Raw genomic sequence first — 12469 nt, forward strand, 5'->3', positions numbered from 1 at the left:
GCTTTGAGTGAAGTTTTCAAAGTCTCATTTACACCCAAACTCCTCCACCTTTGTCTAGAACTTGGCCTCGCTTGATCTCTTTGGTGGGTGATGTTGGTGGTGATGCACTCTGTTGTTTACTTGGGTGAATGGTTTTCTTCCTCCAAACTAATTTCGGTGTTGTCTTGACACATGATACAGCAGGGTCCTGATTCTTCTTGTGTTTGTCTCTATTCTTCTTTTCTTTTGGAGGTAAACCATGTACTGGATTTTTGGTTGTCCCTTGGTACCCATACTTGCACGACTCCTTGATATTATCCCTAGGTTGCTAGTAAGTATTTTCTTACCCACCTCTTTTGATGGTGCTCGGGCTTGTCTGGGTGGCTGATTTTTCTCCATGGCCTGGTTCCCTTGGCTCTCTTGCATGTATCCCTATTTTTCTACTTTGACACCCCTAAGGTGTTGACACTATCATAATAGCCTTGGGCTTTGAGTTGGGACTTGGGAATCCACCGTTGCCTTGCTGGATACATATAGTGCTTTTGCAGCAGTCCTCTTGAGTGGTGAGGTTTGTTAGAGGTCAATGCCTTTTCCATGGATTCTCCTAATTTGCTTGTTATTGGCGTATCCATGTTGCATTCAATTTCTTGCTTTTCTTTATTCAAGGGAATCCATAATGGGATGGTCAGGGGTTCATTGCCATGGTGGAGTTGCACTTTCCTTTCGTCCCATTGGATGATACAGTTGGTGGCGCAAATCTAGGACCTTCCTAGTATCATCTCCTCTTCCATGCATAACAAATACCTTCCCAACCAAGGAATTATTTCTAATGGAGATGTTAACATATTTAAAATCCCCATGGTTTGTGTAACTAACAGATGCACACTATGAACCTTGGTGTTACTTGCCTCTAGGTGTGGTTTGTCCCTGGCACTACCCAACTTTCATAGGAAATCAAGTTGTGACTTGATCCCGTATCAATCAATGCAATGCTCTTTGTTTGACTACCCTTTGTAGAGACATGTACACTTAGGCATGCATGTTCAATATCTAGGTCATCATCTTCTAGCAATGTGAGCGAAGCTGTAGCGTTCTTCCCTGGAGTCTCTATTTTGTTTTGGCTTCCCTAGCCTTGGCTTCCACTTGAGCTTGTATGATTTTTCCTTTTTCTAGCTGTTTCTTTTGTTTTAAAATATGCTCTTGTGTGAGCATTTCTTGGGTTAGGGGTGGGTCCATAATAACTTTTTAGCTTGCTTCTATTGATGTAACCCTCCATTTCTACCCCATCGATAGTCTCGATTCTGACTAACCCTTGCGGGGTGATCTTAGACACTCTAAAGGGTCCTAACTCTCGATATTTCAATTTCTTTTTCCTGGTGCTTCCAACACCATACATTAGGACAAGGTCCCCTTTTTCAAGTTCTTTCTATTTTAGGTTATGGTCAAACCAATGCTTCCTTTGTAGTTTCTCGACCATAAGCCCATGCAATGCAATTAGCCATGTTTTATCAAGTTTCTCCAAGTCAATCAACCTCTCGGCTAACACATTCTTCGTGAGCCCTTCTTATGCCGCAATACATAGGCTTGGAACTAAGAACTCCATAGGCACTACCACATCGATGCCATAAGTTGGGTGAAAGGGAGTATATCCCATCTCGCTACCTTATACGTACAATCTACGATGACCCATAATGATGCAAACAACTTGTGCTCCCAATCTGTTTGACTGGCCTCTAAGGTCTTGGTCAAGATAGCACATAGAATCTTGTTTGTGCTCTCAGCTTGGCCATTTTCTTGTGGATAGTAAGGTGATGATTTATGATGTACCACAAGGAATCCCATGAGTAAATGTTCAATCACCTCATTGATGAAATACAAACCCCGATCACTACAACCAAACCTGGAAATGATTTGTCATATAAGAACTTAGTTATAGTCTGAGCATCAACTTTTTTAGAGGCTCTCATCTTTGCCCACTTGGTGAAATAATCTATGGCCACCACGATCACATATCGAGCTTGTGATGGATGCGCTGGTAGTTTGAGCATCAACTTTTTTAGAGGCTCTCGCCTCTACCCACTTGGTGAAATAATCTATGGGCACGATCACATATCGCGCTTGTGATGGGTGTGCTGCTGGAGTAATGGGTCCAACAAAATCAATGCCCCATTTCTCAAAAGGTTGTCTCACAATTATAGGGGTAAGTGGCATCCTATATTTTTGTTGTAAAATAGCAAATCGTTGATATTCTTCACATCGCTTTACAAATTCTATGGCATCCCAGACAACGTAGGCCACCATAGTCCTTCTTAAAAAACCTTGCAAGCTGTAACTTCTCCAGCAAGACGTCCTCCGACTATTCTCAAGTGTGCTTCTTCCAATACTGTATGAATGTTGTTTTTGAGGAGGCGTACTCATCTTACATGGCCTACATCCAATGGTCATTTCCATGTGCTTTCTCAATGGAAACATGTTCCTCTTCATTGCACATATTGGCAATGAGAGCATGACTCACAAAAGAATAAGATACACGATGAGAACTTGCACGTGTCCTAGTAGGTAAAAGGAGTATCTAATTTTATATCCTGCAATGTCTGCATCAACCATTTTGGCATATGCTTGGATGCCCTTTTCTCATCCACTACATCATCCATAATTGCCTCATCAATAGGCTAACCTATGGGCTATAATTCAAGATAATTTTCAAGCGGGTGTGGGCTGATTTGCAACACCTCTTGTTGAGCAACAAAGATGTCCTCTGAGCATAAATTTTGCTATTTTTTAACTTGTACAAAGGTAGGAGTGTAACAAAGATGTTATGTGAGCATACATTTTGCTATTTTTTTAACTTGTAAGCATGGGGTCAACTGAGTTCTCAACAAAGACAACTATATCCCACAAAATTAAAAATTTTAAACCTTATTATCTACCTTACTGCATTGTTGCTCAAGTATAAGAGCATAAGCAAGACAACTAAAAACATGCAATTGAACCACATAATCATGCTATTCCAAGCTTCATAAGGGGTAATTATTTGCAAAGCCTTGGTGGGGCATCTGCTTTAGCACACAAGTGGTACCTCCAACAAAAAAAAATATGAGGCAAATTCTAGCCTTTAACCATGTAGTGTGCCATCTCCACGAGAGATACGTTCTTCCTCTTAGCCACACCATTTTGGTGACATGTGTAAGGCAATGTGTATTGATGTTTTATACCTCTTTTAGCCATATATGCATGAAACTCCTTTGATATATACGCCCCTCTTGATATGTACAAAGGGTGCTAACTTTAAAACCTTTTACTTTGCCTTTAATGGATACACCTAGGTAGTCATCCTTCAATTGATGGTGTCCTCATAGGACCAAATACATCACTATATATAAGTTGTAATTTATGGAAACCCTTATTGATTCATCTTTCAAGAATGATGCTTGTTGCATCTTACCTAAAATGCATCCCTCAGATACATATTTGATAAAGGGCCTCAAGCTTAGGTAAATCTAACACCATCTCTTGCCTTTTAAGGCACAAGAAATGATCAAAATTCAAGTGGCCAAAGCAGACTATGTCTCCTTGAGAAGCAGACTCAAGAGAGGAAAACAAACCATGCTGAGAAGTAAAGTGCCTGGTAGCACTACTATCAAAAGACCAGACATGCTAATTTGTCATTGGCATGCATACATCATGGAAAAAATGCACAATGAATGTCATCCTATGCATAGTTCGTTGATGACTCCTCCTTTTTAAGCACTTGGTGTGCTGATGCATCAACCACAATGCCAATCTCTTTCTTCTCCTTAGTTCCTGACTCTTTCTTCTTGTCTTTCTCTATCCTTTTTCTACATTCTACATTCATTGATATAATGGTTAGGCATTTAACTTTTTCCTTAGGCTTATCATCCCCCTTCTCGATATCCTTTTGCTAGAAGACTGGGCTGATTTTGCCTTTGGCTTGTAGTTGCCTTGAGAGAAGGCTTTCTCTTTACCTTTTTTGACTCACAGTGAATGCCTGATCGCCCACATGCATACTAGCTTGATTTTGCCAAGATTTATCTTCTTAAAAGATCATTGCAAATCAACTCATCAAACGTAAGGGCATTGGGGTTGTCCTTCATAAGCCAAAGTTTGGATATAATACCATGGTATGAATACCCTACTATGAGAATATTAGACATAAATGAACTACCCAAACATGCCTTATCTCAATACATACAAGTTTCTCTCTTAGATATTTCCTTGTGAGAAATTTATCATCAAGTCTCCCTCATTTATATGATGAGACTCTATCTACTCGTGTAAGTAAGCCACCATGCTTTGTTACACACTTGGTAAAGCACTGCAATCCCTATCTTGCTTGGGAGTTTTACATGAGTAAATATGAAGAATAATGCTCCTTTTCATGGAATGTGTCACCAATGCATCTGCTTGTGCATGCTTGCCATTGTTTTGCTGTGAGAGGTGTGGAGGCAGATGCCACAGTTATAGTATTCTAAAGTACATGCATTAACGAGACATGGCCTGCATCAATAACAACATCCCAAAACCCTTTGGCAACCAATACCATGCATCATATAGTACCACAAACGGGTAGTTGGTCCCATGAAGCTTATCCTCAGTGGAAAGCATCCAAAATATACATCACTATTGCTTGCCATTTCTGCAACGGGACCTTTAATTTTCTTGAAGAGAAATTAATCCAAAAGACTCATAAAAATTATATCAAATATCAAAACCACTATTTGAATTGAATTGAAAAATTAAAGCACAAAACAAAACATAAGATAAGAGAAAGAAATACATCACCATCAACACAAGACTGGGTGCAATCTTCCCCCCCCAACGTGAGTGGCTTCTTCTCGCGTGGGTATTTTTATATATTCCAAAAAGCAGGCTTTAAGCCAAAAATAAAGTATACATCCATATTTGGACTTTGCCATTTAATTAGCCTTTGTCCTCAATTAACCTTTGTCCTCAAACCTTCTAAGGTTTGCACTATTTTTCTAATTCAATAATCTAACTTGTGCACATATGCACATTACAAAATAAATCACTAATGCTCGTACGCACACTGTACAATAAATTGACACGTGCACACACACACACATCACACTGATGTCAAAATAATTTCAAATGCCATAATACAGCCACAAAATATTGTGAGATCAGTCCACACACCATGACTCAGTCCACCATCCGTGCGACACCTAAATCGGTACCCTCGCACTGTGCAACACCTAAATCGGTACCCTTGCACACCTCATCACCTAAACTCATAAACGTAAACCACGTCAGTAGTAACAATCAATTGACATCACATCAATCAATCCTAACGTGTTCATGATGAGAAATAGGCATCATAAAAAATATAAATCAAATATTAAATGACCATGATTATCATTCAAATAACATGGGTCATAACAGTCCTCCCTGTTGGGAATCAACTGTCCTCAGTTGCGTAATCAATGAGTGGATGGCTTCATGGTACAAGTGGAGGACAAAATCATCACATCAAACAATTTCTAAAAATAAAACCAAACAAATGAACGCATGTAAAAGGGATCTAAGTGTCCCATACCACATAGGTACCTTCCACATACAAATTTTGAGGGGTCTTCCCGAAATTTTTTGAGAGGGGTTCTCCCAAAAGGTGCCCAACAACAAGGGAGGATCGCAACGATAGCACTATTAACTTTGGGAAAAAGGGCATTAAACAATCATATCTTTGGGTGAAGCTCTAGTGAAGGATACCTTTGGCTACGAATTTTAAGAGGTGTCCTAAAGAAATTATTGGATAACATTAGGATAGAGAATGTATAGGGGAACGGGCCAAACAAGAAGCTCGGGTCACAACCTTTGGCTACAAATTTTGAGAGGGGTCCTCGCTCGTGAAAATTTCTCATATGTATTTGCAAGTTTGTTTCCTCTTCGTAATTTTGTTGTAGAAGACATGTCCTTAAATTTATTATTAAAAAGTTAGGTTTGGGTTTATAATTTTGCTATTTGTATCTGCAAATTTTCTCTTTATTTGCAAATTTTCTCTTTCTCTGTCTCTATCTCCGTATTTACATGTAAAGATATTGGCAAAAACTCCTCCATTGTAGTATAGTATAAAAAAAAGGTAAAACTGAAAGAGACTATTTAAAAAAAAAATGCCAGTTTTTTTTCTTACTCTTTGTTATATTTGCCAATTTGCCAATTTCCAGCCAAGCCAAAAAATAGAAAATAAAAAAATCATTATTCCAGACGGACTCAAAAACCCTGATAAGCAAACCCTCGACACTTCCTGCTGCTTCAAAAACCATGGCAAAGAGGAAGGCTACACAGGCAACGACCAAGCAAGTCTCAGCAGCTGCGAGCTTCCAAGACGAAGAACCCGATTTCCCAAGAGGTGTGTCTGCTTTCTTCTTCCTCAACAACAGGCAATTTTTCTTCGCCAGCGATGGAAGCTCTTTCTGTGTTTAAATGTTGTTTAATGAGAGAGAGAGAGAGAGAGAGAGAGAGAGAGAGAGAGAGAGAGAGAGAAAATAGCCTCAAAATGTGTGTGCGCACGCACGTGTGTGTTCAGGCGGTGTCCCTGCCCTCACCCCCGCAGAGGTGCACGAGGCGAGGGCGCAGGCCGAGGCCGAATTCGAAAATGAAGGTATAACCAGACGAAAAAAGCAGAAGAAGACGGGAATCAACGATGACCAGGACAGAGCCTTCATCGGCAAAGTCCCCAAATCTGCTGATCTCCTGCGTTTCAAGGTCTTTTTTCAATTTCTAATAATAAATTAACGTCTCTAATTTATTATTAGAGAGGTTAATATTTGTGTACTGTTCAAAAAAAAAAAAAACATTTTGGTGCCACGCATTTTTCTCTCTACCTTGTTTCCGATAAATTTTTTTCCCGGAAATATCATATTAATTTCCTATTTTGGAAGTATCTCATATTTTCTAATATTGGAAAATATCCCGTTAATTTGGAAGTATCTCATATTTTCTAATATAAGAAAATATCCTATTAATTTTTGTCATCAATTGTAAAATATCCCAGTAATTTGCATCTGATTATCACTCTATTTCGTTTCTTATTATTTTCTGTTGATTAATCTCTGTGAATCCAAAGGTTAAATGAAAACATTATTTCTTTTCTTCTCATGCAGGTGAAAGGCATGCTTTTGAATTTGCTAAACCTAACTATCATGTGAATGAGAAGGCTCAAATTTAAGACTTCCTTTCTTGTTTGTGCGCGCGCGCGCGTGTGTGTAAGGAAGGGAGGGGATAATCTCCTTTTATAGATTCGCACAAGCATTTTTTTTTTTGCTTTTCTTTTTGTAGAGTTTGTCTATTGGAATGAAGCTTTGGGGGGTTATCTTAGAGATTGGAAGGAGAGACATGGTCATCAGTCTTCCTGGAGGATTACGTGGTTTTGTCAAAGCAGAAGAGGCTTCGGATTTGCTCTCTAGCACACATGCCAACGAGGCTGCGGACGAGGAAGTATCTACAGAAGAAGAGGTAGTCCACACTCTTTGGATTTTAATGCATTCAAAGCATTTTTTTGAATTTCCAAACTTTCTCATGTATACAATATGTACATTGTCATGTGACATGACTTCATTGAACATGTGTGATCTTGATTGCATGGACTTTTGCATACATTAGAGACTACAACATGGCACATCACTCCATTAGAATTATATCAGGTTGGTCTTTTGTGATCGTGAGAGAGCAATGCATCCCTTGCAAACATTTAGTAATCAAATGTATATATAAATATATGTGTATGTGTACACACACACACACACACACACACACACACACACACACATATGTATGTATGTATGTATATACAAATATACAAATATCTATGTGTGTGTGTTCATATATTTACACACACACACACACACACACACACACACACACACACATATTTGTGTGTGTGTGTTCACCTAGGCCAGCCAATAAATGTGTGGCTTCCCGATTGTCCATGATCAAGCTTGCAGCTATGAGCCGAAAGACGCCCGCTATTGGCCTTGAAGCCTCCTTAACGTATATGTTATCAAAAGAAGAAGTCAAGGTCCGTCCAAGCCTTCCTGAATGTGTCATGCCCTCCTCTCCTAGGATCAATGGGTAACAAGCTCTAGAAATAAAACATACAACATCAAAGCTTTCCTTCTCTTGCTCTCTTTGCTCAATACAACCTATTCCCCATGCAACAATAAGAGCTCGTTAATCACCATTCTCTCTCTCTCTCTCTCTCTCTCTCTCTCACACACACACACACACACACACACACACACACACACACACACACACACGACCACCTCATAAAACAATGGGGCTTCCCTCCTCCATACTTTGCTTCCATTCAAGCTTTTTTCTAAAGAAGAACCAACAATAAATATGAGCTTTTCCACTCTGTCCATCAAGCAAGAAAACCCTCGAGCCACTCCACTCCTTTATGCGTGCTCTGTATTTTTCCCTCCAAAAGACTATGCATGCGAAAGTTGGTTTACTCCCCATGAAAGTCATGAGCATTTTGCATGCAAAGAGATCATGATCCTTCATGGTGGTGAGTCCACCATTCACATGCACCACACTTGATTCGTGGCCCCGGCCCCCTATGCACCATTGCTTTACTCCACCACCATAGATCTAGGAACTCCTCATCTCCCCCCTCTGGCACTGTGGAACACCACCAACAAACCTCCTGGGAGTTCTTCCCGATCTGTGTTCTTGCCTTGGGCTTTGAATCCGTGTACTTTCGTGTACCTTGGACCTGTACACCATCATATGGGACTGAATCAGCGTTTAGCCTTGCTGAGCCTGATGCTCTGATACCAATGTAACGCGCGGAAGCTCTGGGAGTCTTCTTTCAGCCCTAAACACTCTTGGAAACCATCTGATGCAAAAATGCAGATATAGAGAGAGAGTAGAGAGTGAGAGAAGTGCTGGAAATTCAGTATATTTCTATGATACAAAAGGTATCTGAATCTGCAGCCATGGGCTGCCTTACATAAAAGGTGATGACACCTAAATCTGTCCCCTATGGGACCTCTAATGATCCAATCCCCTAGTGGGAGAGAATGATTGAAACAATGAGCAAGTGGGCCTATTTATAGGTCCCTTGGACAATGTAGGAGCTGGCCGACTGCTGGTCGGCCAGTTCTGAATGCATTAAATGATATTTAACTCAGCCGACTTGGTCCTCCTCCTGGATCTTGATGCGCCTGATGCTGCCCCTGTTTGCTGGTTCAGCCGACCACCTCCATGAGCAGACGACAGTCCTTTCTGCAGCACCAATATCCTGCAGCCGACACACTTCTGATCTTCAGCTTGTTCTCCACGCCGGTCTCCAGTCTACACTGCCGCAAGTGCTCTGCACTCTTTCATCTTGGTTCTACTCTTTATCTGGCTGCCTCTTCTGGATCTAGCCCTGAGAATGTCCATGCCATCTATGATGCACATGACACCTCCCGTCTAATCTTTCAGCCTCGACTTGCCACACCAATGCCTCCTTTGCTCATGGTGGTGGAATGGGAACCACTAGTAGCAAGGCACTCACAACCTCGAGTATGGGTGGCGCGCATATCTATCTCCTCTAGCTCTCTATGGAGCTCATATATAGATGGCATTTTCCTCGGTCTCTTCCCTCGGTTCAATGCTTCTAAGGTTTTGTGCAGTGAGTTCGATGTCATCGGGATTTACCTATATTCATATGTTCATATGGTGGTATTTGTGTTATGAGAATGCCGAATTATATGGCTAACAGTGAGAAGGTCTCTCTTTTTGCTGAATGATGGAATTGGTGGTGCAGGGAAAATACAATGTCCCATTGAATGAGTTATTCTCCGAGAGACAGCTAGTGTCATGTGTGGTGACTAAGCTTGACAATTCCAAGTCGAAGAACAAGAAGAAAAGCAAACGAATCGGCTTGTCTTTAAGGCTTAGCTCTTTGCACAATGGTTTGACAATTGATGCCATGCATGAAGGTTTGGTAAGGCTCATAATTACTCAAATAATAAGCTCTATAGATGGACATGCTCTTACGAAAAGGTGGAGGAAAATTTGTTTTGATGTGGCATGCTTGAAAATCAATAAGCGGAACTTATTTTTTGTGCTTTTAAAGATATGCTCATTAATGTGTAGGTGGTTCAAGCTTTTGTTACTAGCATAGAAGATCATGGCTATCTTCTATCATTTGGTGTTCCTGGGATTATGGGATTTTTGCTTTATTCGGCTCATGAGGCAGGTTGGTTCACTATGCCCTTTACCTTATTACACTGCTCCTTCAGGGGCTGCACTCAAAGTTATGTTTAAAGAGAGCTGAGACAGGCCCTAGGTCAAGGGTAAGTTTTGTACGACTAAATGTGGTGTAAATAAGGTCTTATAGGCATTCTGCACTTGGGCAATGAGAGAGAGGACTTCATGCTTGTTGCAGGATTTTCATGAGGCGTTGCTTGGTGTAAGCTGTTTGGTGTCGTATTTGACTCATTAAGCTTTTTGTATGTGAACTTTGATGCTCTCTCTCTCTCTCTCTCTCTCTCTCTCTCTCTCTATGAAGAGTAGAAAACAGAAGCAATGAGGAATTTTGTGACATCATAACCCTAAAAACTTAAGAGAGTCGAACCACAGTGATCAAGAGTTCTCAGATTTCTCCTAATAGGTTTGAGTCTCCTCTTCCCCCCTCTCAGAAGCCACATACATCTACTTGGCAGTAACCCTAGAAAGCATACATCCAGGTCACGATTAATTTTGCTATCCACTTTGACCCCATCACATTCTATAAATGTATTGTTGACATTCATAGGGCTATATTTTTCCCTTTTGAGTTCTAGTTTCTTTTTATGTTTTTCCACGATTCTGTCACTTCATGGATATAGTGTAACACTCTTGGTCTCAGAGACCCTTTGGTTTTTCGTAGATTCTTTCTTTCTTCTTCTATACATGCACGCTTGCACACACACATGCTCTCACACACACATGCGCACACACGCGCGCACACATACCTGTGGGAAGATGGTGCTCAAAGTAACTTCTGCCCAGTAAAAAATAGTGAGAGTTATAAAAAACATATTGAATTCGAGAAATCAGTGGTTAGTTTAATTTAGTGATTTATTGCTCAACCATATGAAATTCTTATTTGTGTGAATATTATGATGCAATTGTAAGACGGCTGGCTTTCAAAAAAAGATAAGAACCAAGGACAATTTGGTTCTGTCCAAAGTTTTTTGATCTGTCATGACTTATAGGTTGTTACTCACAAAATACTAAAAGGAACCATGTTCTGACTAAGCACATTGATACTATGACCATTAGGTGGCCTTCCAAGGTTAAGGAAAGGCCAATTGGTGCAAGGTTTGATTCATTCGATTGACAAGAAGCGTGGCATGGTGATGTTGAAGGCTGATCTTGATCTAGTGGCTTCTAATGTGGTATGCACATCAGCTCCTGATGTGGTTCACATTTATCATGTTGCACGTGCATGCCTGATTGTTAAAGCATCTTTTTGTTTGTTATTTTCAAATCAGACCAAGGAGCTTGAAGGCTTGACTATGGAGCTTCTAGTTCCAGGCACCTTAGTGAATGCCAGAGTTCGAGCAGTCTTAAAGAATGGGCTATTACTTTCTTTCTTGACATATTTTACGGGAATGGTAAGTACTTTCTAGAGTGCCTGTTGCAGCTATGCATACAACTGCCTGAATGCAATCATCACGATCACAGGTAGTGTGTATGCCGTCAAGTGATATGGGTACTTACTTTATGCAGGTGAATATCTTTCATCTTGAGGATCCATTGCCTCACTCCAACTGGCAAAAAAATTATTCTGAAAATCAGCGTGTACATCTCTCTCTCTCTCTCTCCCCCTCTCTCTGTCTTTTTTTTGTCAGTTTTTTCTCACGACTCAGTATTCTCATGGATTCATTGTACTACTTTTTGGTCTCATAGACTGTTGGGGTCTTTTGAAGACATTAATACGACTCTCTCTCTCTCTCTTTCTCTCTCTCCCTCTCTCTCATGTGTCTGCACGCATGCGCACACAATTAAAATGAAACATCCACGTAAAAAATAACAAAAAGGGTATTTATAATATGGATTACTCTATATTTGAATACTGTCTCTTTAGTAAAACAAATAACAGAACAAATTTACTCTATTATTATTATTATTATTTTGATGAGTATATGTGAGCTAATAAGTGAATTATTAGTATATGTACTACTAAGTTATTAAAATGTTGCCAACGGGGTAGCAGTGCAGCGGTGTGGGTTAGTGACTCTTGATGTGGGGGTCATAAATTTGAATTCTCTTGGTGCACCCCTTGGTGCGTGGCCTTGGCCTCGGCATAAACATTGCCTATGGGCAGGCGCTTGGTGCCTAGGTGCAGAGGAAAACTGCTACTATCGAAGGATCTGCTCAAGGGAAAAAAAATAGAAATAAAAAGTTATCTTGATATGAATTTCATTTTAATCGTTGATATTTTTCTCTAAATTTACATTTTTTAAAATCA

At 40.2% G+C, this 12469-nt stretch overlaps 1 protein-coding gene across 3 annotated transcripts in view; it reads left to right on the plus strand.

Moving 5' to 3' along the window:
* Nucleotides 1–6184: 6184 nt before the first annotated feature.
* Nucleotides 6185–12469, plus strand: part of LOC147614219 (RIBOSOMAL RNA PROCESSING 5) — a 69533-nt gene continuing 63248 nt past the window's right edge. For all 3 annotated transcript variants that reach the window (XR_015263091.1, XM_086780763.1, XM_086780764.1), the window contains exons 1-8: nucleotides 6185–6367; nucleotides 6545–6723; nucleotides 7297–7473; nucleotides 9776–9955; nucleotides 10108–10210; nucleotides 11278–11393; nucleotides 11490–11612; nucleotides 11728–11799. Coding sequence is in view for 2 of the 3 variants with exons in the window: in XM_086780763.1 (XP_086636889.1) it covers nucleotides 6280–6367; nucleotides 6545–6723; nucleotides 7297–7473; nucleotides 9776–9955; nucleotides 10108–10210; nucleotides 11278–11393; nucleotides 11490–11612; nucleotides 11728–11799 (1038 nt within the window). In the remaining variant the exon portion in view is untranslated. The remainder of the gene's footprint in view (nucleotides 6368–6544; nucleotides 6724–7296; nucleotides 7474–9775; nucleotides 9956–10107; nucleotides 10211–11277; nucleotides 11394–11489; nucleotides 11613–11727; nucleotides 11800–12469) is intronic.

Source organism: Cibotium barometz, chromosome 42 (genome assembly GCF_041138505.1).
Source record: "Cibotium barometz isolate CiBa-2024 chromosome 42, ASM4113850v1, whole genome shotgun sequence".
Taxonomy (NCBI): Eukaryota; Viridiplantae; Streptophyta; class Polypodiopsida; order Cyatheales; family Cibotiaceae; genus Cibotium; species Cibotium barometz.